Source organism: Gopherus flavomarginatus, chromosome 5 (assembly GCF_025201925.1).
Source record: "Gopherus flavomarginatus isolate rGopFla2 chromosome 5, rGopFla2.mat.asm, whole genome shotgun sequence".
NCBI classification, from domain to species: Eukaryota; Metazoa; Chordata; order Testudines; family Testudinidae; genus Gopherus; species Gopherus flavomarginatus.
The window spans coordinates 56095269-56122504 of NC_066621.1; the positions used below are offsets into that span (position 1 = coordinate 56095269).

General features: G+C 37.8%; 1 protein-coding gene across 24 annotated transcripts in view; it reads left to right on the forward strand.

The window, feature by feature from the left end:
- The window catches only part of SOX6 (SRY-box transcription factor 6), a 458734-nt gene that overhangs the window by 377679 nt on the left and 53819 nt on the right, over nt 1-27236 (forward strand). For 20 of the 24 annotated variants that reach the window (XM_050954523.1, XM_050954527.1, XM_050954538.1 and 17 more), the window contains 4 exons: nt 981-1130; nt 5062-5242; nt 8461-8654; nt 18907-18963. In XM_050954523.1, coding sequence (XP_050810480.1) covers nt 981-1130; nt 5062-5242; nt 8461-8654; nt 18907-18963 — 582 coding nt within the window. The remainder of the gene's footprint in view (nt 1-980; nt 1131-5061; nt 5243-8460; nt 8655-18906; nt 18964-27236) is intronic. The other 4 variants (XM_050954529.1, XM_050954542.1, XM_050954543.1 and 1 more) reach the window with 1 other exon arrangement.

The following is a 27236-nucleotide window of genomic DNA, read 5'->3' on the forward strand; positions in this document are numbered from 1 at the left end:
TAAGCTTTCATTTAATTACATGTGCTGAAAGGTCTGCTTTTGATTACTGTACTTTTTTTTATTTGTCCATCTGAATGATAGTAATGTTGGAAATTACACACAAACCACCTGTTTTTTTTCACTAATAAGGCAAAGTTTATACAGATTTATGTGTGGAAGAGGGATTAGGATCCTCCCTGTTTATGGTAGAAGGATTATTGCTACTGCTAATTCAAGGTGAGGGATTAAAGGTGGTCATTAGAAGGAAACTAAAACCTGTTTGTTTTTGGTTCAGTAAACACTTTATAATGCCAGGAATGTTTGACTTTAATGCCCATCTTTTTCACTTAAACTTCTGAAAAGTGGAGGAAGTTGTGTGTAAATTCTATGATAATATTTAAGTGTGTATTTGTGTCCTCATCTTCATGAGCAGGTATTTACACCAATACTTCTCATTGGTGTTAATGGGAGTTAGACTGCATCAGGCTGGAAATATAGCCTATTGCCCACTCTACCATTAAACAATATCAAGAGAAAACATGGCAGTGCTTTTCAGTAGCACACTAATCCCAACTTCAATTCCCAATACAATTCTGCTGTTGATGGAGAGTTGCTATGCAGCTATGTAAAGACTTAACTGTTTCATATTTTTCATGGGGGTTGGTATATTTTTTTTGTTAGTAAACAGGCTTACAACATTGTCATGATTGTTTACTTACCTGGGCACAATATTTATCTGTCTGCCCTTTACCATGATAATTGTTGACAATGGATTAATAACTAATATATATTATGTGTTTGTCTAATACAAATAGTTACTTGCCCTGGGTGAGAATTTTGCAAATCTATTCATTTTTTTAAAGTATCAAGCAGGAAAACCTCAAACAAGAAAGTGCTGAAAAAGAGAAGCAGCAGCAGGGCGATAGAATTATGTACGTTTATCAAATGTCTGTCTTAGGACCGTTGCAGGCAATATTCTATACTTGTTTCTTGTCTTGCAGCAACTCTATGCAGCTCAGCTAGCCAGCATGCAGGTTTCTCCTGGAGCCAAGATGCCTTCTACTCCCCAGGCACCGAACACGACAGGGGCACTCTCACCCACCGGGATGAAAAACGAAAAGCGAGGGACCAGCCCTATAACTCAAGTGAAGGTATTTTTCGATGGAAAAATAATTTAGTGTTTGAAAGAGGTGGTGCGATTAGCAGCGCGACACCGTCCACATATTTATTTTAACAGTAGGAAGTCCAACCATATGAAAGCTCATTCCCAAATGAAATACTCCTCTTCAGTGGTATGCTGTCAGCATGGAGAATGGAAGAGCAGGTGTTCACTCCTTGGAAACAAGAATATTAGGCATTCCCCTTCATCTCTATATCCAGTACTGAAAATTCATCCCTAAAATTCAGTATCTTCAGGAATTCAGTTTTTAATTTGATAATGTGTATAAATAGCATCTATTTTATTACGTGATTTCAAATAAAACACAAAATGCAACTATGCCTCAGAAAGCTGGTGCTAACTTACATTGTGAGGGCCAGAGGGACCGTAGCCCTTCTAATTATTACACAAATCCCAGGCTGCGCCTTTTACACAACTTTGGAAAAAGCCTCACATAAAAATAAAATGTAAATCAGGGCTCCAGGGAGAAAAACTGTGTCACTGCAGATTGATTTGCCTCTTGTTGATTTCACACAGCTGCCGACGACGAGGCTGCTCCTTGTCGGGTTTGCGCCATTGCTGAATGCTTGTGCCTGCTTATTTTCAGTTGCTTGGAACAAGGCAGCTACAACGTGGCACTTGGCAGCAGCTTGAAATGAACATGATGCACCCCTCCAACTTTGTGCTGCAGCTGGTACCTGTGGGTGGTACCAAGTTGCCTTTATTGCCGTGTTTTGCTGTGGTTGTATTGGATTTCACGATGCCAAACAGATTGGGAAACAAATTGCTTCAAACTACAAAACTCTTAGTTTGTGGGGAAATGTTTGGACATGCTATTGATTTGAACAGCTAGCACAACAAATATAAAAACATTAAACTGAGCTATGGAAGACACACACTGGTTTTCCACAAGAAAAAACAACAACATTGTTTGAGAATAACAAAAAATATCCTATAGACCCACAATCGTGTCTCAAATCATGCTGGGAAGATTCTACTCATTTGGAGTGAGAATTTTATTTTATTTTATTTTTTTGACAGGTGAGTAAACATTCATTATCATCAATCATCATGGTAAAGTGTGGGCGAGTAGATATTTCTGCCTGGGCTGATAAATTTCCCCTACACTTTTGTGCTATGTTGAGAGTACTAATAAATAAAAAACTATTCCATTATGGACAGATCCAGCATTTGTTTAGCAAAGCATTCACTTTACTTAACTGTGGATACATATTAGTCTAATATTTTAGCTCTCAGAATGCAGTTCTGTGCTTCAGAGCTGTTAGTGAGATTTACCACATACATTGAGTTTCTAGAGGTTGATGCAGAAGCAGCCAAAAGTAGAGGCAAAATGTTTAAGCAAAGTTGCTATAGTATAGTGATACCAAACACCAATGATTTAGGGGATTGAGTATATGCTATTGAATACATTAATGTGAAAAAGTAATTTTATAAGTGAATGAGCCAAATGGATCTACACCAAACCAAACTGTTACTGGATGAGCAAAATTTTCCCTGGTTAAATTTAAACACATATCTGCTTGAACTAAAGCCAATACCATTCCAGCTTCATTGGCCAGCTGAATTCTATTACTGACTTGACCACATGCAAATTCTTGGGGGTTTCCCTACATAATTCTACTTGAATGGACTGTAGTATATGTTAATAAAAATCTTTGTATACTTATTTTATTAAGCACACTATTGTATTGAAAATATTAGAGATCAGTTACAAGTTTTTCATGTAGAGAAGCAAGACAGGTTATCATAAAATAAAATTAATCAATCATATAAAAACACTCCCATAAAGTAGTACTAGAGTGCTCTCTTTGAGAATTCTGTTACCCACACAGTACACAGCAGTTTTAATTGTCATACATTTCTTAAAAAAACATACATTTTTTCTTTGTGGTTAGCTGTCTGTTGGTACAATATACATGCACTGGTATTTAATAGAGCTAATATAGTTATTTTATAGGAGTCAAAGTTTTCAAAAAAATAATGTTGGGTCTTTCACATCAGTGTGCAGAAAGCTTTCCCATCTTACAGCTATTTCATATCAAGGATGAAGTCCGATATGGAGGAACAAACAAAAAGGTTCTTGAGGCGTTCAAAAGCAATGAATTTTTATTTGTCACAGGATAGTTACTACTGGTCACAAAGTTATTTGACCAGTATAGGCTTTTGTGTGCGTATGGTCATAATCCTATATTCTGCAAGCAGCTTAGCCCAGGATGAGCCTTGGGTCCACATAAAACCCTGTTGAAGTCACCAGGGCTCTGCAGGGTTACACAGCTTGCTGTATCATGGCCACAAAGCATATGAACTTACTAAGGCCTTACCCTGCAGTTGGATCTGCACAGGCAACCCCTTACATTCCTGCAGAGATCCACTGGCTTCAGTTGGGCTCTCCACGGGTACGTGTTTCTGCCTGCATTGCAAAGTCAGGGACTGTGTTTGAAATTAGCAACTAATATAGGGGAGAAAATATATCCTGCAGATTTTACAGAAATCATATTAACTTTGGAGATGTTAAGGTGTTATAAATAAGCACCTATTTGTTATGCTGGCATATTGAATGTGTTATATATGAGTAGATGTACTTTGCTGAATCACTTCTTGCTAGTAAGGAGAATGGGGAAAAGGAGATAAAACAGTGTATTATTGTATTCTGTCGTAGATTCCTAAACTTCACAGTATTCAGTGCTGTCTTCTAAAATATAGATTATGTAGCCTTACATCCAGCATATTTTAGCTTTGCGTTTATTTTAAATGAGAGAGCTCTTTATCTGGCTCTTTCATTTTAATTACAGAAAATCAGTATTCTGTTTTTAGATGCTCTGACTTGCTGGCTGCTTAACAAGCTAAGCAAAGGTGGCATGCCATAAGAATGGGGGAGAGGATGGCCATGTGATTGGTGGATCTCAATCAAAGAAATGAGTTACTTAGATTCTCCCTCTTCCCAAAGTTAGATGTTGTTAAAATTGACTCATTCTCCCATATCACTGACATAAAAAGTATGTCAAAGCGTGTGAATGTCTTCCACAGTTATCTGGCTACAGAGCTATGTATGTCTATACCACATTTACACATTTAGACATTTTCCCCATCTTCATGTTGCTTGCATACTGCAAATTAAAGATATAGACACAATAGTGTTTGAACTTGGTAGAAATGATTACAAAAGCATCGTCTGACCACTATGTTGTGTTTCATGTACATGAAATGTAATATTTAATTCTACATAAAATATGGCAAAAAATGACATGACAGTTATATATTTTATGTTCTGAATAGTGTGCATAGATGATTGCAGTGCATTTACATTCACTGCAAAACTTACTTTTTAATGATAGGAAGAGAGCATAGATTAATATCCCATGCACCCAAAAAAAGATATGTGAAAGGTGTGCAGAAATGGCAGTGTTATCAGTGTATGGGCCAAAAATATAAAAGAGGGCTCTTAATATTTCCCTTAATCAGTGATAGTTGTTTAATTTCTAGTACATGAAAAAATAAACTACATAGCTTATATATAGTTCCAGGAACTTTTCAGACAGAACCAGCTCGAAAGCACTACTGAGCTGCTAGAAATTTTAAATAATTCTTTGTAAATGCCCTAGGTTAATTTAGATCTCTGAAAACACATTAGGAAATTAAGCTGTAATGTGAGCTAATTCAAATTTTAATTTGGCAAAAAGGATGATCCAGCCACACAGTTAATGTAAATAGAAGCATAACACAGAGAAATTAATGAGGTTTCCTTTCGTTCAATCTTCAAGGAGGCAGATAATTAGCTTCTTTTGTTATTATTGCAGGAGAATGTGGCATTGTCTCGGAGGTGTAAAATGACTGTGTCTTACTAAGTGATAATGTGTTTCATTTGTCTTTTTCTAATAATTATTTACATTAAACTCTTGTAGGATGAAGCAGCGCAGCCACTGAATCTCTCAGCCCGACCCAAAACAGCTGAACCTGTCAAATCCCCGACGTCACCGACGCAGAGCCTCTTCCCAGCTAGCAAAACCAGTCCAGTGAATGTGCCAAATAAAAGTGGCATCCCGAGCCCTATTGGAGGGACATTGGGACGAGGATCCTCTTTAGGTAAACCCACAAGTGGAAAGGAAATAACTGCTGATATCAAAAAGGGAAGTCTTTTCCCAAGAGGTGCGGTTTCTGAGTGAGATTCTCACCTTGAGAATGATGAGTGCTTTTAAAAGGAGGGACACAATTAAGTGGACACTCAAGGCTACATTTTCTGGTTAAAACAAGGAAAACATCTGCAAGGAAAGTTGTTGAATCACTCTTATTGCTAAGAATTTTCACTCATGCAGTAGTCATATATAATAAATCCCTACAGGAATACTGTAAGCATACTGTACAAGAAGGATATGTAATTACATCAATTTTATGTGAATAATGAAGATTCTCCCCTCCCAGAATTAATTGTGTGTATAAGTACAAGGCTCAGTTTTTAAACTTGGCTTCTGGTTTAGGCAACAAATGAGCATATGAATGAATACAAGAGCCTGTTTGAGTGCCTTACTTGGATTTAAAAATGTGGTGGTCCATACATGAGCTCAATCCAATGGGATTACTCAAGTGTTTTAAATTAAAATTTCTTATGTTCTTAAAGTGCTTTGCAGGATTAGGGCCAGAGTGCCGAGCACCTTCAAGGATCGAACCCATGTGTATTTGCAGTAAACTGTTCTAGATGCTCAGGCAAGTAGATAGCTTGACTTGCTTTCCCTTGTCTGAATATGCCTTTTAGTCTTACTCAGAATAGTGCTTCTAAAGAAATATAATCTTCTATCATTTAAAGTTTCAGCAACCCATGAACCAGTGATGTCCTAGATAGGCAGTATCCTTGCACCAAAATCTTATTCTCAATATGCTGAATTTTTTTTTGATGGTAGAAAAAAAGGGAGGTTTCTGTTCAGACAGTTCAAATCTCTTTATTATTCATTGCTCACAAATGTTCATATTTCCAGGTTTTGTACATTCAAATGTTTGTGGATGGGGAATTTTTGACCCATATGCAAGATTCATAAATGAAAAATGTTTTGGGGAGTGAAAGTAGTTCATAAAGGTTAGATCATCCAGTCAAGGAAACAGAATTCTCATAATTTAACTGTGGACTGAATATTTACGACAAACTGGTTGTTCACAATCCGTACCTTAGATATACTTATAAAATACATGTAAACACTTGTAAATAATAAATTTGTAAAAGTTATGATGTGTTCCAGATAACTTCACAATCCTCTGGGGAATGTTTCCTGAAATATGGTTTCTGCAGCTTCTTAGATGACATTTGGTCTTTCTGTCGTGTTATTTCTAAGTGGCCCTATTATTGCTGTATCTAACACTACAGAACAGCAGGTAGGTTTGAAGCCAGACTACTAATGGCATTTTTAGAGACAGGCAGACAACAAAAGTGACAGAGGATGAGGATATTTTCAATTAAAAGTTAAACTACAAAAACTTTGTATGCTTTCTTCCCCAGTCTAAAAGTAAAAGAGGGGCTACGATGAGATGTGGTAAAATGTTCAATTTCTACCAGCAGATTTAGGAGCCTGTGTCCCAGATTTTTAAAACCAATGGGACTTTGGCACCTGTGGGTATGTGTACACGGGGGAAAAAAACCCCAAACCTTGCAAGAGCAAGTCTCAGAGCTCGGGTCTAGAGAATCAGGCATGTGGGGCGTACTACGATGCCAAACATGGCTGCATACACATTCCAGCTTGGACTGGAGCTCAGGGTCTGAAGCACACCCCAATCCCTGGATTCAAAGTCGAAACTCCAATCTGAGCCAGAACATCTACATGACTGTTTTTAGTGCCTTAGCATGAGTCCCACAAGCCCAAGTCTGTAGACCTGGGCACTGAGAGTTGCTGCTGCAGGTTGGCTGGTTGGTTTGTTTTTGCAGGCTAGACATACTACAAGTGACTTAGGAGCTTTTGAAAATTTTCCTCAGATGGAATATGGATTGAGTTCTCTTGTGGCACTGTTGTAGGGAGGAGCGCCTCAGTTATGCTAAAAGCCAGTATGGAGTAATCCCTAAAACCTTGTGTAAGCTACAGTGCTAAATCAAGTATTTTTTACTCAAGGTAAAGTCAGATGCTAACCTTTTAATTTTTTTAAATCAGCTTGCTGGTGGGTAAAATCTTGCACTCTTTACTTAGACAAAATTCTCATTGACGTCAATGGAATTCACATCAATAAGAATTTTCTTCTGAGGAAGAATTCTAACATTGTCTCATTTATATACTTTATATATATCTATATGTCTATATATAGTGTAATTAAGTTCACAAGCCTAGCAAACTTGAAGAGTTTAAATAAAGGACAGACATTTTTGCTTGTTATGCAGGTTTCCCCAAGAATTCCTAGCTGTAGTGTGTGCGTGTGTGTGTGTGCCTGTGTGTATACACACATACACATATCTCTGTATTGCATAATGTACATTCACATGTAGCAACAACAGGTGGATCAAGTTAAAGCTTCACCACAGCAGCCTGAAACTACTAGTCACTGAATAATTGCTGTCTTTTGGTCTAAAATTAGAAAGCCTTATCCACAGTACTAATTTTTACTACAATAAAATGCCTTTTACAGAGGAATGATAGTTTGTTTAATGCTTGAAGATTTTTTTTCAAGCTCTACTACATGTAACAGAAAGAAGAAATATTTTGTCTCAGTAATTTACAGCTTTGAGCTCCTGTTAATGTGATAACTTGCCTACCACCACATACTAACTGCTGTATACAATTTCTGGATTTCAAAGCGCAGTACGGGAAGTGACATTTATTCCTTAACAAAGAAACAGATATATTTCTATAGCCAACTGAGCAAGCTTACTTCCTGTTCGTTTTTTGCTCTTATCATTTCAAAGATTTCTCATTTGGGTTCAGATCCAGCAAAATATTAAGCACTTGCTTAACTTCAAGCTTATGAGTTGTCTCATTGAGGTTGGTGCTTGTTTGCCGGGCTATGTTGTTTACTAAGTAGTCACATTTGTAATGGCACAAAGAAGGGCCACTCTTATACGTAAGTACTACATGTTAATTCAACCATCTAATGCAGTTGTTTTCAGGCAGCTGCAGACTGTGCCTAAGATTTCCAAAAGCACCTCCATTCAAAATATTTTAAGGTCTGCAAATGAAAAAATGTTGAAAGCCACTGGTCTAAAGACAAGATTATCATTACTACTGCTACTACAGAGATTAATCAGGTGCCACTCTGACAGGATGAAAGCTGACTGCATAGCTGAGAATCTAATCTGAATGGTTGTCTTAATTAGGTGTGTTCTGTATTTGTAGATATCCTTTCCAGTCTTAACTCACCAGCCCTATTTGGGGACCAGGACACGGTCATGAAAGCCATACAGGAGGCTCGAAAGATGAGAGAGCAGATCCAGAGGGAGCAGCAGCAGCAGCAGCAGCCACCTCATGGTGTCGATGTGAAACTGCCCTCTATGAATAGCATGGGTCTAAACAACTGCAGGAATGAAAAGGTATGTATAAATATTACTGAAATAGATGCATATGCACCATTTCCTGTGTATATTTTTAATCTGACATCATAGATTCTTACCTTTTGAATCTGTACATAACAAATTAACTGGTTAGAATAACAAATTAACTGGTTGGAATTAAGGTTATGAGTGGCCATTAGATTGAGTTGTGTATTGAAGAGGATAGTGTTGGTTAAAATGACTGTGTTAGAGAGGGTTTTAGTGTGTCGGTGTAGTTGAGTATTGTGATAGTATAACATATACAAATGTGCTTATAGTTTACAAGTAGAAAACTGGAGGATGCAGTACAAAAGGATGGACAAAGCAGCAGGGAATTGCATTAAGTACAATAGCATTCAGTCAGGCATATTGGCAATGAGGTTTCACAAGATCTGCAGAAGGGTCAGGAGGGATGCCCCCGTCCTATTCGCTTTAGGAGGTGCACAAAAGAAAAGTTTTCCAGAATTTAGGAAATCTTCAGGCGAACAGTCCTGCTCTATGGACTTGCCAAGGTCCCAGAGATCTGCTCCGGGAGCGGGTCGCTCTTATATAGCTGAACTGGCGAACCACTGAATCATGTAATTGGCTGAACTGTAGGACAGCCCTTTTGATGAAGAATGCTTTCTCAGTTGTCTTCCCAAGAGTGACTTATCCTTCAAAAATACATCACATAAGCTATTTCCCACCGAAAGTAATTGACACAAAATTGGTTGTATGCCACAATATTGGCTGTAAATTTCATTTAGCAAAAATGGGAAAATATTCTATAGGAAACATTGTGGCATAAACAGAAACAGTCATGACTCAATTATTAATTTACAGCAAGTTAACACCTTAATACATTTTAAAAGCAGCCCATGTTTTAAATTTTGGAAATTCTTTGCTGGAGAATTTTTTTTTATTTTTTAAATTTTTTTTTAAGAAAGGTAGATTTTAATGGTTCTAACTCATAAATGAAGTATAAAATTTACCTGGAAATTCTCAAAATATTCATACAATATTTAGAGTGTCAGTGTTGTGTGCATGGGGAAGTTATACTATACTGTTCATATCTAAAAAAGAGATTTAATACCTTTTAAATGTAAATTTCAACACAACAGTAACTATATATAAAGCCTCCATAATATTTTGCTTATATGATGGTCTTATCTAAACACACAAGAGATCCATCAGTGAGCCAGGGGACCGTAGCAGAAAGGGAATGAAACATTGTAAACAGCACTGTTGAAGACAAGATGTCTTTTAATCTACATTTTATATTTTAACTTAATAAGATCTCTGCATTGCCCAGAACAGCAAGGGAAAGGGTCAGTGCCTGCTAAAGGGATTTCTTTAACCTCTTTCCCCATAGGATTAGCAATGGTTTGCAAAATAAATTCAGAGCCTAATAAATATTTATTTCTATTAGGTTTGGTTTAAATGACAGCATTTTAAAACTCATTTAATACAAGATTAATGCTATGAAAGAAAGTCGGTGACAGGGAAATTAAATAACTAATCCAGCAGTCCTTATTCTGGCAAAATTCTAATTAAAGCCAATTGGAATCCTAATTGAGTCCAAACTGTAAGATTGGACACACAAAAAGTCTCACTTGCTATGCTTTTTTTTTAAAAATTGAAATGTACTTTACAAATGAATCCCATGAGTGTCATTGGATCAATATTTGAAAATATTTAAAACACAAAAAGGAAGAGTAAAGTGATTCGTAAAATTTTTTTCTACTTTGTAAAATGAGTGTGTATAAAAGGCACCTACTTACACTACCAAGTCTGCTCCTTGGTGATTTCAGAATCTTACCAGCTTCCTGTATTTACTAAAATAACTTTTATTTCCTCTTACGTCTCTTAGCAGAGCCAATAAACTTTGGGAGAATCAGCTGGAATCTCTTCCTTCATGTGTATTGTCAACAACATTATTTACTAAGTTTAAATTGCAGAATCTTTATTGTTCATGATGCATAGGGTGAAAAAACCCAGGCTGAGCTTGCATGAGTGCCCATTAGAAAAATCATCTCTATGCTTCTAAACTGATCAGAGCGGATGTGAAAATCACGGAAAGAGTATAACCCTGGAATCCACAATGCCATTTTTAAACAGAGACATTTCAGAGTTAACTGTGCTGTTTAAGGCTCTGACAACAAAATTACAGGAAGGAGATTTATTGTGAAAACTCACTTTCCTCCTGTTTTTTTTATTTATTATAGCATAAGCCACAGAGTGAAGCAATAAGACAAGACAAGGATTGTACTGGGATATTACTGCCACGCCTCTGATATGTTGTTAGTCCCTTGGCCTAACTATAAAGTAGTGCAGATATTCAAATACAATGGGATACAAATTGGCCCTTTAAAATTATGGTGTCTCTCCACCCTTTGCCCTCCAAAATTATGAAAAAAATTGCATTTTTAAGAGTAGTAAATCGTATGGAAGAAGTGTACATACTTTGTCTAAAATGTAAACTAGATCTTTACAATACATTTAAAACAAAAACCATACTTTTGTTCAAATATCATTACAGAAAGCTGTGTTTTTCTACTCTGACTATTTATAAGCACTCTCTTTTCATTATTTCTGTTTGAATGATAATTTCTTTTTACTTAATCTTTTATGTTAAAAACTATTCTTTATCTGTGGCACAGAGTGCAGATTTTTCATGATCCCAGCAGAGCCTTGAAATCATAGCTACCTTTTTGGATTTGCTTCTTCTAAAAGGATCAGTTCCTCATGTCTGTCTTTTAGAGCCACATTTTAAAAAATAACCTCCAGATAGTTAGATGTTGCTCATGTGAATGACTAACAAGAGACTAACCTCAGAAAAAGATGACAAGCTAATTGCCTGCACCTTGGGCTGAAAAAAAGTGATTGAGTTCTGGTCAGTTACTGGTCCTTGAGTTCAGAGAACTGGTAACAGTTTGTTGTGCAGAACTATTATGCCTACAACATTATGCACAAAACTTCAAAGCCTGGGTTGATGCCTTTTTGAAAATGTCATTTTAAGGCTCTTAAATGCTTTTGTATTGGTTATAAATGTATATTTGAAAATTGCCCCATTCCCATTTTAAAAAAAAACCCAGAAAGCTTTAAAGTGCTCACAGGGGCTTGGTCATCAGAAAGAGCAAAATAAATTGATGACAGTGAGTTGGAATGATACATTTTTATGATTCTCTTGAGAGTTGTGGGTCAGCTACAATTTTAAATTGACACCATTCTATGTGTAGAGATTTATAGAGCTTAAAGCATAAACTGGTTATTAAGCAAAGCCAAATTTCTTGACCTTACCTGATGCTGTTCAACTGTAGACCAACATCATGAAAGGAAGACAGAACAGCATTAGTGCTTTTATGGGAGCAGTGGAAGGGGAGCTGACCCAGTTCAGGAAACTGCTGGGAAAATGGAGGGATCCAGAAGAGTTCAGAAATGGCCTCACATAGCATCCTTTGTGTGGCTGGAGTCACTGCAGAAGTAATACAGAAGGTTGGCTCTGTTTGGGAGGAATGGCTCTTTTCTAGGCAAGTCATGTTCATCTTAAAAGAAATTTGTAAATTAAGGTACTATAACAAAACATGCATTATTGGTATTAGTCCTATTTAGTTTAGTATTTAAACCTAGGATATTTGACCAAATGTTGACTAATGGTTCAATCTGACAATATTCTGAATGACCCCAAAAGATGCTGTATTGTCTGTTTTGTTTATATTTAAGAGGCCAAATTCAAGTTTGGCCAGTTTACAGGCAGAAGCATGAGTTATCTGCACTTGATAGAGGTATATGGGTGCAGGTCGCAGAACATACATGGTAAATATACACATCATATCTTGTACACCCTGCCACAGGAAGCTATCTTCTATATTCTTACAGAAAACCTATGATGTGATTTCATCAAGCTTTTAGAGGAACCAGAATCTTGCATAATATGTCTATGCCATATGTCCCCTCCCCACCACTTTGTAGGGTTTCAGCATAAGCATATGTGCAGTTGGAATCCAAAATTAGGCCCAAAAATTTATGACATGATTTGCTCACTCCTTCCATGAACTTCAATAGGAGCAGCAAATGCTCAGCCCCTCTGAAAAGCAGTCCGTAAATCCTTAGACAATTGTGGAGACCTATAAATGTTTTTATGTGACCCCTATTTCAAATGAAAAAAAGATTAAACCCACTTCATTTATCCTAATGTAGACATAATGGCTTGTATGCAAAATATAGTCTGCACTTGTTTTAAAATATGCATTATTTACCCTTGGAGTTGTTTACAGTCTATTGGTCAAACCCATATTTAGGCACTCAGATTTGACTTGATAAGCCATAACGGCCCCTTTGAAAGTGTTACGGTCTGCTGTAATGCAGAGTATTTAGGGACTGTTAAATATATGGATTATTGACACAATAGAGTGTAACAGCTCCTCTGGAGTTGTTACGCTCCATCATTTACATGTGGTCACTGCACATGTGCACCAAGTTTTCCTGATAGAAACACTTCAGAAGGTTTTGTAGAAAAGCATTACCATTCACGCATAGTCATTTTTTTTCTAAATGAGAAAAACTCTATCACCGTATTCTTTTCCCTAAATACCTAGAGCCCTGCAAATTCATGGATATCTGCTTTATATATCCATGGACCATTTTGCAGATTGCAGATGGATACAGATCCAAATTTTATATCTAAAGCCCTGCAAATCTGCAGATATCTGCAGATCAGTTTTGCGGATCGGATGCAGATACACATTTTGTATCCGCGCAGGGCTCTATAAATACCCAAAGTACACCAACATATTATCAATTAATTGTTTGATCAGTTTTGTTTTATAGCCATAATAATTGTAATGGCAGAGTGAGTTCCTATATCTTTTCTGTTCCAGCACTATGTGGTTCAAAGGCCAGCACCAAGCTTTCTTTGTTACCAGTTATTCTCTGACCTCAGTGAGTAGTAACTGATTAGGAGAACTCAATCAGAACAATATTTTTTTTCAGACCAAGCTGCAGGCAATCAGTGTCTCATCTTTTACTAGAATTAGTTATGACTGTCCCTAATTTCCAAACATGAGACATAGGAATAATAGTCTAAGGAAACAGTCATATTATAAACTTTCATGAACCATCATAAATCATAAATACTTAGTTCAGCTCTGCAAGAATTCACCTATTCTATTTTGCTTTGGGATTTTAACAAAAACTTCTTAATAAAGTTTTCTCTCCTTTTTGTGGTAATTTCTGTTAGGAGAATCTTTAATTGTAAATAAAAGACCGATATTCATATTTTGGGCCACTGAAGAGGCAACAAAGGTTATATGTACGAACAATTACAGACCTCTCTGCTCCCTCTTGTTAAATATTAACTGTATTAGTGCTTCCCAGTATATACTTTATAGCCAGGCTAACAAACCAATAGTAATATCTAGCAAAAATGATCAGTTTTTGGTATTTACGAAATTGTTTTTATTGTGGTAGTGCTTAGAGGGCCCCATGACGGATCAGAATCCCATTGTGCCAGGTGCTGTACAGGCAGATGCTCCAAGGACCTTGTTGTCTAAGTAGGCTGATAAAAGGTTAAACAAAATTCCCTCTTTGAAACTTCTCTGGAAGAGAGAGAAGCCACATACTCCATTGTAAAGACTTAAGGAATTTGCTGTAGCCACAGGGACAGCTGTGGTGGGCTGTGTGTCCTTGAAGGATGGTGGAATATTATATCCTTTGGTAAGCCTGGTGCTTAGTAGGTAAGGAACGTTTTTCACAAAGAGGCCCAGCAAGTAGCAGAAGTCCTACTCCTCTATATGGGATTTTTGGGCCCTAGAAAGCACCACACACACATTGTTTATCATGCTGTATTTTTATCTCAGTTAAATGATTATGGCTGAGGTAGCTACCTCTGAATGAAGAGGAAGTTAAAAATGAAAATCCCAGCAGTCACTATATTGCCACAATGGGCCTTGAAATTTTTTGTGGATTTGGCCATTTTATTAAGCTGTTTATGACTCCAAATAATAACTATAAAGCAGGATTTTTAAAAGCGAGTGCATAATGTCCAGCTTCTAAGTCCATATTCAGGCACCTGAATATAAGTGGCCTGGGCACCCAGTATCTCCAACTGAAGCTATTCTGTGCTCAGCACTTTTGAAATTCACTCCCCTTTTTTAGGTTTATGAATATCAGTTTAGGAGCCTGACTTGAGACACCCAGTGTTAGAAATCTTGGCCCTACTGTAAGTTGTTATAAAATAGTGTTTGCAACTGCAATATTTTCATTTTCAATTTTAAGTGTCAGGGTTTTATCCTGTCTACTTGAAAAAATGTGCATAAATTCACAATATATTTCCTTAGTAATTCAGGAAGCAAAATAGTGACCCAAGGTAAAAATTTTCAGAAGCGCTTGAATGACTAGACACTTAAGTCCCATTGAAAATGCTTTTGAACATTTTATCCCTGGGCACTAAAGTAGTATGTGTCCAAGAGGCAGTAATACATTTTTCTGTAAAATACAGTAGATTTGCATCCTTCCTTAATACATTTAAGAAATATCTGATGTAATACTGCCCCCTTTTATTTGAACTGAAAAACATGCTGGACTTCATATACTTAGCATTGCAGCTTGAGGAACTTTATTTTATCTATGCAATTGATTGAGATATTCATTGTTGCATGACAGGATCAGATTAGTCATGAGATCAGTATTACTCTACAACAATAAGTGAAAGGAGCGTTGTGATCACATTGTTCAGCAGGGTGGGTGCATGTTTTAGATTTAGTTTCCCATGCAGCATATTATACCACGCAGGTGTCTTGTCATTCTTCTGATGTGGACAGGGTATTGGTGAACTGGGATGGTTGCTGTTATATGCATTTTATTATCATGTTCACTTGCAGTGGTTTTCTAAATCAGGCTATTCCTAGGATAACAATAGGCCACAGTGGGTTTTTTTTTCTTTCTTAAGGCCTATTCAGGAATTAGATTTGTCTTTGAATAGCTAAACGATTACAATGTTACTCACACACGCAGAAGTGCGGTGGTGAATTTATCTGATGCAATTAGAACTTTTTCCTGCAGAAATTAGAAATGGAGCATCTTGCAGAAAGGTGATCTCAGAGTCTTAATGGACACATTTCCATCACGGAAAACAAGTCTGACTTTCAGCAAAAATGTGCTTGAATCTACACCAATGTATGGAATGTTATAGGAATTTACATTATAAGAAACACAGTCAGGATATGCATCTGTGTTTAGGGAAAGATTTTACTTCACCTCTGTGTGTGTGTATCCAGTGTGGGAAGTAGTGCAAGGTGTGGACACATACACAAGGACATTCAGAGTTCTGGCTCTCAAGGTTGTGTAAGGCCATTCCTGTTGCTGGCATTAGCCTCTCCAAAGGTGGAGGAGTGTTGTGGGAGCACAGTTTCATCCTCTTTGCTTTAGCCAGCTGCGCAACAGTAGATGGGTGCAGAAGGCTGTAGATACTGAACTTTTATCAAGGGTGGCTCCAAAAAAGTGCACCAAAATCAGGAAAGGCAATGCTGAAGCTGCATGTGGAACCTTAAGTTTGCCCCTAAGTGCATGTCATTGTGACACAGTCTTTCATTGTTCGTGCTCAAATAATACAATATATACTTAACATACATTTCCCCCCCTAAACCTCAGATACACTTGTGTAACTTCATGTATGCTATTTTGAATATGATAGGCAGGGTGCATGAAAATCATTTATATGAAACACAGTAAAATAGACTTACACCGTTTGAGTATTACAACATGAAAAAAATAGGGAAAATTACATGACACATATGTAGATCACCAAAATTTGCAGCTGTTAACTTTGTACTTAAGTACCACATTCTCTGAATTGCACCTATGGAAGGATTTGTTGTGCATCCCTTAGCATCTAAGTTAGTCTTGTGGTTAATTGCCTCATTCCCTGAATTGGTCTTTAGAAAGTTGGTGGTGTGCATTTCTGCTCTGATCAATTAGATTTGTAGTTCACTGCCTAATTCCCAAAATTACACCTAAAGAAGATTGGTTTAAAAGAAAATATATAGTACTTGGCCGTTGGCTAAATTATTAAATATATTCCTTAGAGGGAAGAGAATGTAACTTATGGAAAATCTAGGTCAGCAAAGATATGTCAAATCATTATAACAATTAAAATAGTGTATGTATGTAAGACAAGAATGCACAGTGCACAGAGCCTGCATGATATAACACTGTATTATGTAAGAAACAGTATATGAACCTGTACAGTATTAATCTTAAGTAAAATTGTGAAGTTTTTAGCAGCTACCAGTTTGCACAAATCTACATTCAAATACAAATTATTATATTCAGAAATTAAGCAAACTTGTTTTTTTGCCTTTAATTGCTTGTTTGTGCATTTGAATATAGTATTTGAAATTATTTGCCATTATGGTATGTTGGGATGGTGGCTGAACATAACCAAGACATTCTTTTTATTTCTGATGCCAGGCCTACTTGAAGGGCTACCAGGTTTAAAACCTCATTAATAATAGTTCAATTTTTTTTCCCCTTTCTGATATCTGCTTTCCAGCACAAGTACAGTGTAGAATACACAGGTCTTCCACTCACATGGGGTGTTTCCTTTGGAAGGGATACAAAACATTCTTCTATGTATACTATGTCTCTTAAATCTCAGAGCAGAAATAAATCCAAAAGGGGCAGAGTTTGATCAAAGTGAATATTGAAAAATCTGCATATTTAGTTAAATCAGCATGGGCAGTTTTTCCCAAAGGAAGGTGTGGTACATTGTTCAGCCATTGTGGCTAGTGCCATTGCCTTGATCATAACAGTATAATCATCATATATTTTCACGTGCAGCCTGTTTATAAAGCTGTTCAAGAGAGTTTCCAGACATATATCCAAACCTGCTCCAGGTTTTGTTTTGCTTATCCATATTTTATAAGGTAAAACTTTTCCCTCTCTCACTAGCTCATCTAAGAGCTTTAGAATACATATACAAATTCTTTCACATTTATGTCCAACCACAGAAATCCACTGGCAAGCAATTCATACTACCATTCATCTCCATGCCCTCCCCATACATTCCTTTAGGTAAACACATTGGATCTAATTCATTCCTAGAGTAATTCCATTGACTGCAATGGATTAAGTACATCAGGGCTGAGTTTGGATTACCCCGTCTGATACCTAACTACTTCCTAAATTCAAGATTCCTCTAAATTCTCAAGGTGTATTTATAGTGAGATTAATTGAAATCACATTCTCCATTGTTGTAGTTTGCTTACCGCACTGCCTATTTCTGGGCATGGCCCCAGGTCTATGCTAGTTTAGATATTTTGGTTTAAATAAAGAAATAAATATTTCAGCATGTTAAATTGTCACTGAATCTTCCTGCATGTTGTGAAAAGAATTAGGTGGCCAGTTACTCAATATGAACAATATGACTAGTCAAAGAAAGAGTGGAAGTGAATAACTCATGAATAACCCATAGGCTGGAATGTTTCCTTGGAGTGTTTGAACAAATATAACTTATCAATACGTGTGTAATAATCAAAGTATGTTTACTGGTAGTTTGCAAACATATAAAGGGGCAAGTTTGTTGGAAAAACAGTTAGTCTATCTCTAGTCATATGACATTAGCTCCATTAACAAGCCCATCACAATGGAAATGTGTATCAGGAAGATAAATAATCTTCAATGTCAGATTATTTATGTTAAAATCATTTTCAAACATCATCTGTTTCTGTAGCACTATTTAGGCATTATCTAAAGACTGTCCAACCTGAAATTGCCCAGCCTATATCCTGAAAATCTGCAGACAACCCAAATTTTATTGTTAGGTCCATGGCCCTTAACGTGTTGCAAATGCTTCTAGAAGAAAGACTGGCAAAACCTTTCAAATTCCTGATCTTCAGTTGCTGATCTTCATTGACTGAGGGGGGAGCATTGACATGGCAATTTGGAAAATTCTCCTCTTCCTTCCCCCTCCTCCAATCCCAAAGTGATTTAATAAACAGCGGTGAAGGAGGGTAGGCACTTGTGTCTAAGATTAACCCTATATTGACCATGAGGCTGTGCATTCTTTTTTTTCACCATCATTTCCCAGAGGACTTCTTGAGCTGGGTATGAACCCTATTGCTCATTTGCATTATCACAACCACCTCCCTGAGGCAGCCACTATTATCCACATCCTACTTTTCTTTTTTATAAATTGTTGTTTAGTGCAGCATACATTTACATGCTTATTCCCTTTTATTTCTAAAGTGCAGGAACACTGTTTGCTGTATTTCAGATGCCAGTGCGGATAGATGCCATCACTGGAAGGATATGCATTAGAACTGTAGACACAGTGAGTCACCGACACATCATATACTGTATAAATTTCTGTTCTGTCAAGAGTTTAGCAGGTTGCCAAAATAGATTCAGTTGCCAGCTCCTTGCCAGAATTCTGTTCCTAGCCTGATGCCAATCAGTCTTTTTGGATGTTCATGTATAAGATTAGGCTGGCTTGATACATTCCTCCTCCCAAGGGATTCTCCTTTATCAAGGGATTACCTGCATGTCATTCTTTGCATACATCCCATGTTTTATTCTTTGATAGAAGCAACCAGATCACACTACATCATTGCTGCTAAACATCTTATTAATGAAGTACCTGTGAGTTCCCCCCATTAATGAAGTACCTCCCATCCGCTCAAAAAACCCAAACCTACAAATACAGGCAATATATTCTCCTAACAGTTTTATTTCCTTTTCTGCTTTTTATTTTACTTTCTAGGGAAATGGAGACCAGTTACATTTAATACAATTTTCATTTCTGAAAGAAACTGCTCAGGCAAATACTTCCTTAAAAAACAAAAGCTCTTATTTTATTCATAATGGTTTATCTACAATAGATAGAGTAGGGGACGAAAGCCACTTCCCACCACAAAAATGTCATACCATGCCTCATAGAATTTTTATTGCAATAGCTGATCAATATATACCAAATATTGGGTACATAAAAAAGATGGTTTGCAGGATGAGGAATTTAAAATAACAAGGTGCATTAGTTTCAAAGGGAAAAGGAGTTTGAGGCATATGGGTCATTTGCTCAGTTTATCAAACCATTTCCCTTTGTCTCTGTCCACATCGCCTTTCTACAGCTACCTGGAAGTTTCTTATTGGAATCTGCAGAATCTCATTTAAAATACCTCTGTATTCCTATTCAGGACAGCACTTAAGCACATGCCTTTCTTTAATAGGGAAACTTGTATAGGGGAGGGGCCTGAGCACATGTTTATGGGCTTTCCTGAATCAGAGCCTGTGTTAGTGCCTCATTCTCCTATTACTGTGAGAATGCCACCCTCGTAACATTAGGAACTACCGTGGCATCTGACTCGCACAGCTTGCAATTTTTATAGATGTACAATGGTCTAGGTCTATCAAAGGCTATTAGATACATCAGTGGTTATTAGCCAAGATGATCAGGGATTCAATTCCATGCTTTGGGTGCCCCTACACCGCCAACTGCCAGAAGCTGGGACAGAACGACAGGAGATGGATCACTTGAAATTGTCCTGCTCTGTTCACTGCACTGTTCTTTAAATCGTCTGGCACTGGCCACTGTCAGAATACAGGATACGGGGCTAGATGGACCATTGGTCTGACTCAGTATGGCCGTTCTTTTGTAACATTAAAATGGAACTCTTTACCTTACTGTAATATTGACCTCATTGTGACAAACTGGAATGTTTTTCTGTTCCTAGAATACATTGAGCTGACACTGTATTGCAATCTAGGAATATACTGTGCTTTTTATCACTGTCTCTCTCCTCTGCTGCTCACCTTGCTGTGTTTTTGCTGGGACTTTTCTAAATGTTGTTGTTTCAGAAACAACATAAATCTCGTCACATTGCTGTTGCGTGTGAGATCTCCATTAATTAATAACATAGCTCTCAATTTCCAAGGTAGAATTTGCATTAAAAACGTACATGATGCAAAGAGATTTTTAAACAATGTTTTTGCTCTTCTGTACGTATGCTCCATATATCATGGCATTCTCACCAGCTTTAAATCTGCCTCAGTCTGAGGGCACAATTAAGCTGTATGCCAAATGTTTTTCTATATAGAAGCACAATTTATATCTTGTTGTTTTTGTTTGTGTGGGGTACCAGATGGGGGGGGACGTGAGGAAGGAAATGAAAAGGAAGTGAAAACTGCATTACAAGTAAATCAGGCTCGTTATTACTGTTTAATACTGATATTGTGGTAGTAACTAAAGACCCCAATTAGGATCAGAGCCTTGTTGTGCTGGGCTCTGAGCAGTGCAAAGGCAGATGTGGTTCCTCCCCTTGCCATCACATTTAAGACAAGACACAAAGATATAAGCATAACAAACAATAGAAATGGAGGAGGAGAGTAACAATACCAAGATCACCTGGTTTGGCAGGCTGGCAATGTGCATGACTTGATGGTTCTTGAATTATGGTTCTTGATGAGGCCATTCCAGAGCTCAAAATGGAGGTGAAGTTACAGCATGTTTGGAGACCTGGGGCTGAGTTGCCTTGCTGCTTCTAATTACTTCTATAGCCTGTGTGGTTAGGAGATGGGAAGGAGCTGCCTGGGGCCTTTTACCCTATGTGAGGGAGAATTGCAAATCCTGGTCTGAGGTAACCAGTGTGGAAACACTGTTGGGCCCATTCTTTCAGCTCCCACCAGCAAAAATCCTCTCACCAGGCGTACCTCATAGCACATATGGCTGGGGATGGTCACGTGAGCTCCCCTACTCTCCCGGCCCTCTCTAGTACACAGGATCTTCCTTCTCTCTTTCTATCTCTCTGTAGTACAGGGTCTGTCTGTCTATCATCTATCTATCTTTATATTTAAAATATATTTCAGGTTTAGAGGAAGTATTTAAGTGTTCCTCAAATTAGCTGAGAACAGGGCCAGCTCTAGGCACCAGCTAAGGAAGCAGGTGCCTGGGGCGGCAAATCTGAAGGGGCGGCACTGCGTCTGTTCTTGGGGTAGCACTCTGACTCCCCCCCCTTCTACAGTAGCAGCTTTTTCTGTTTTTTTCAGCGGCAGCTTTTTCATTTCTTCTTCGGCAGCACTGCTGCGGCCACTTGTTTTTTTTCCTTTGCTTTGCCGCTTGGGGAGGCAAAAAACTTAGAGCCAGCCCTGGCTGAGAAGTAAGAATTAGCTAAAGGAGCTGGATTTAGAGATCAGCACAATTCATGAAGATTAAAAAGAAGAAAAAACCTTCTTTGTCTGAATTAATTATTTTCAGGCTGCTTTTTATAGACTTGTTTTTCAGAAGTCATCTGTGAAGGTTGGCATAAAGAATTTTTAAAGGTAACTAAATGGGATGGAGGCAAGGTTTAAAATAATCTACGGGGCTGTTGCAGGGGATATTAAATATTGATTTATCTTGGGGTAAGAATCATACTAAAGGCTTATAGTAAGATCAGTTCATCTGGAATACAAACTGTATAGCTGTATTTAGTACAATGGCAACATGACTGGAAGTGCAGGGGTGAGAATTTAATCTAAATCAGTTGGCTCTCCAAAGGTTCAAATGAAAAAAACTAGCATTTCAAACTGAACTTTTCCTAAATGTTTCATGCTGTTTATATTAAAAATTGTTTCATTTAGTCAGTCCATGTTGTATCATAACCCACACCTCTGTCATGTTGCAAATAACAAAAATCCACATTTCAAGACTGTTCCAAATTTTAAGTTTTAATACTCCAAACCCTCCTGAAAATCTGATGCAAATCATTCAAGTAATCTGGCATGTAATACTGTAAGCAATTTTCTGCTACTTGCCACTGCCTTTGGCCAAGCTCTTAGTCATAATATAAAACTTGGCACAGATTGGACTTAACCAGTGAAAACTGATTATGTTCCCATTTCAGACATAAGTAGTTGCCAGCTAGTGGTATTGGCTAATAGATTTTTCAGTTTGTATAAATGTGCATATGGCCATAGCAGGAGATGCCTTTGTCCAAGAGTGCCATCAAAACAGTAGTTCCCAGATAATTTTAATGTTATATTTGCTTTTGTTTGTGTTGTTTTCTTTAAACATATTCATTTGATGGCTGCAAAGGCTTGAATGCCCCATGACTGAAAAAAACACTAAATATATTTATATGAGAGGCAATGTGGTGTAGTTGATGGGGTACTGGACAAGGACTCAGGAGACCTAGTTTCAATTCTCAGCTCTACCACTGGGTTGCAGAATGATCTAAGATTGGTACCTTCTTGAGTCTGTGCCTCAGTTATCCATCTGGAAAATGGGGTTAATGATACTGACCTGCTTTGTAAAGCACTTTGAGGACTACTCATGAAGAGCTAGGTATTCTCATTATATTCAAAAGCAAAAAAAGAAATATCTCTTATTACAGGGGTTCTCAAACTGGGGGTTGGGATCCCTCAGGGCGTCGTGAGGTTATTACATGGGGAGTCGCGAGCTGTCAACCTCCACCCCAACCTCGCTTTGTCTTTAGCATTTATAATGGTGTTAAATATATAAAAAAGTGTTTTTAATTTATAAAGGGAGTTGCACTCAACGGCTTGCTATTTGAAAGGGGACACCAGTAAAAAAGTTTGAGAACCACTGCCTTATTACAACCACAGGACAATCATTCCCTCTGCTACGAAACATGGAAAGAATGGAACTAGCACAAATTCCAGCTAAGTATGGCTGGTAAGTGTAGAAGGGAGTAGAGAAGGCATCATCCCTTGAGACAACAGAGGGCCTTCTCCATGTATATTCTGCCTCCTACCCCCTGACAGAGTAGCAAATGCCTTCCCCGCAGATGAGGCATTTTATTTCTATGCAGTGAATCACATGTGTGTGTGATCATTTTGAAATCAAATGTACAGATATGTGCGTAGGGTGCAATACATCCCTGTGCTGAAGGCCAGCACTCAAGTCCCACCTAAGCCCTCATTATCGGTCTTAAGTGGGACTTAAGGTGCATAGCCCTTGTACTGGTCCCCGTCATGAAGGTGAATTTTGCCTCTACAGAGCATAATTTGATACAGTATTTCATAATGTAAATATTTCTTTTAAAAATAATTATATAATGAACAAGTGAATTCAGATTAAGGATTTATTTGCTGTTCAGTTTATTTAGGGCCTGATCCAAAGCCCACTGAAGTCAATAGAAAGACTCCCATTGCTGTAGTTAGTTTTGGATCAGGCTATGCATGTCTTTAAGTTTGTGTGAATCTTTTCTCCTTTCAGGCTGTCGGTTTAGTTTATGTATAAGTCGTGTTAGTATTTTAAGTGGAGAGCAGTACTTTTTATATTATACAACCCTTGCATGTTGTGATGAAATTGGACTTCAGAATATAGGTCTGTAGACAAACGTGTAAGTGGATGCAGGACCTATGAGAGTATAATCCAGAAAAATGGAAACTAAGTCAGATGTTTGAAAGGAAAGCATCTTCTTTGTCCTTTTTTGAGGAATGATTGTTTGCCTATTTTTTGGGTTGATAAATTTATACTAATCATTAATGTGCTCTTAGCAATTTTCTCCCCAGGTAGAGATTTTAGAAATGTGATTTACAAGCAATTTAGGCCCTGCCTCCTCCAAATTACTCATTACTCATGCTTACCTTTACATACTGTCAGTAGTCTCACTGCCTTCAATGAAGGTACTCATGTCTTTAGTCTTGTGCTGTTCTATCCTGAAAGAAAACTAATTCCTATTTATACAGGAAGGGCTCCAAACTATTTGGCTTAAAGTTGTTAGAGACCCTCACCTGACTTCATCTTGAAGGGCAGGATGAATAACAAAAAATAGAAAAAAATTATCTTTATTAACCACAGATAAACAGAATTACCTCTTTTTAACATAATCTTTTTGTTCTGAGGTACAGTATGAGATTGATCTTGCAATGTGTTGAGCGTTGTGGCCCTTATTCGGCAAAGCACTTCAGCACATGCTTAATGTTAAGCATGTAAGTAGTCCCACAGACTTCAGTAAGACTACTCATGTGCTTAAGTGCTTTGCTGGATCAGGGCCAGAGTGCTCAGTACCTTGCAGGATCAGAGCCTATAAGAGGCAGTAGGTGTCTGCAACCTGAGAGTTCTTTTCTTGTTGAATTGAAATTAAAGAAGGGACCTAGTTGAAGGGTACGTCTATTGCACAGGCATTATGTATATCATACTTGATGTGCTAACCTTGCACACAGTAATCTTGCCTTCCTGACACAAACAGTAAGCAGCACACTTTCTTGAGGTTGAGATCATCAGAAGCAAACACGGCAGTTATGGGGATACAAGAGGTAAGACACAGCATAATGATGTTACTATCATTGTTCCATTGTCATCCATAGTGATTCTTTAGTGATGTGTGTTTTTTCTCTCAACATAACATAGGACGCCTGAGAATAAACAGAGTAAAATGCTGCAGCAAATGCAAAATAAATGCTTGAAAAATTAGATAATAAAAATCACAAACTCAGAAAAAATTACCCAAAATTAATAGAAACAAACCCTCTGCCTACTTGGTCAATATGCAAACTGCACATAGCAGACAATTTACAATGAAATATGTCTTTATTTTAAAAGTTCAGGTTCAGTTCTGTCTGAGATAACATTAAATAGACCTGAGTTCCTTTTTGCAACCATGCTACATCATTGTTTACTTTAATGCAAATATACTGAGACTTTTAATTTAGCAATACTTTTATTCCCTTTTTTTTTGTATAATAAACATGCAGAATTACACTAACACTTTTAATGATATATATTTTAAAGTTTGGGTTCAATTCTGTTTGAGCTTTTTGCTATGGCTTAGACCGTTTTTTTGTTTTCAAAATCAATTTGCCAAGTCCTGTTTTTCAACCATTATAATTATTGTCAAAGTAGGAATTCCAAATGTAGGAAAAGTGTATTTTTCATACGTTGTCTAGTGGTTATTGCATCCTGGAGGCCATTTTTATTATAGCTTTCCGTATGATGTTGTATTACATAATGAAAGACCCTATCATAACACAGACACTCACAATAGTAGAATTAAAGTAACTGTAAGAAAATCAAGTCTGAATGTCTGAATGCAGGTATAAAATGTTAAATTTTACATATATTTTGTAAATGTACAGTTTATAAGATTACATCATGCTAGTTCTTAAGATATGTGGCTACTGGCATGTATGTACAATCTAAATTTATGTAAATCTGTCCATTTCCAAACTCCTGTGGAAGGCAGCTAATTTTGCTTTGTGCAGTTGCGGTCTGCACTATGCCACAGCAAAACTGAAATCGATGACTCCTTTTTTCTCTCCCAGCAAAATTGTTTTTCTTAGCAGAAACTAGAATAGTTTTACTCTTTGTTATATTAATGTGGCTACTTGCTAAAGATGTGTTATCTTGCAGTCCTCTTTAAATATTCAGCCTGAAATACTCACCCAGTGCTTTGCGTGAGAGAGAAGTCGAGTCCAGTTGTTTGAACATAGTAATGGAAATCAAAGTCTCTTGAGTTCTGCTGAACTCTAACTCTAAGAATTACTAAATTTTTCAGGTATCGACATATGTGCAGGGTAATAGTCTTATTGCCCAATTCAGCAAAGCTTGTTCTGTGAACTCTATGGAGTGGTGCGAGCCTCTTTCCAGTGAGGGAGCCGCACCCCCCTCATCACAAGACCCTACCCCGCTCCGTGCCCCCACCCCCCAATGGCCAAGTCAGAGCTGGAAGCTGGAACCAGGAAGCGTAAGGCACTGGCTGCTCACAGCTGGTAAGAGCTGCCTGGGTGTGGAGATCTGACTCCGGGGCAGGCAGATCCCTGGGGGAGCAGCAGCTGTGAAAGGTGGGGACCAGGAGCCTGTGCCACAGTGGGTCAGTCCGAGTGGGTGGTATGCCCTGGCAGGTGGGGACATGGGCCAGGGGCTGCTCTCAGGCTCCCCAGCCCCTGCCTGGGCTTACTTTTCCACTGCTGCTGGAGCTGGGAACCCAGCCAGTAGCTGCCACTTTCTCCACTCTGCCTTCAGTGCTGGGTAGCTGAAGAGCAGCAGCTGCTATGGGAGTGGTGGTGTAAGGCAAATTTTGGGGTGGCTATAGACCCTGCAACCCCCCTTATGCCATGCCTGGAACTCTAGTTCACTAGAGGAAAATAGGTTTTCTGCTGCTATGAGTTAATTTACTCCAGTAGCTGAAGTGGTAAAGGTTTGTATGCCATGCTGAAGGTCCTAGGTTTGTACTCTGCTGGTGGGCCATGTAGGACTTGGTACATCGCTATGTTGGACATGTAGCAGCTGAGTTGCCCTCACACACAGATTCATACCCATTAGTATAGGAAACAAAGTAAAAAAGAAGTAGAACAACCCAATTATTTCCTGAAGAATGTATGCTCAGTATCATATTTTGTTTAAAATAATATGATAGCACATGTATGTGTAGGACTAAAAGAAAATGGGTTTTCTAAATTGGTGCATTCATATTCTTTACTCTTACAAGTTACATAGGGCTGCTTACATAATTTATCATTGGTCCATTAAATCCAGTATTGTGCTTCTAGCAGTGACCAATACGAAGCAAATTAGCCTCCCTCCCATAATGCACTGAGCCAATGATCCACTGATGTTGTGTTGTGAGGGGAGAGCAGCAAGGAGAAGGCGGGAATGTCTACTTG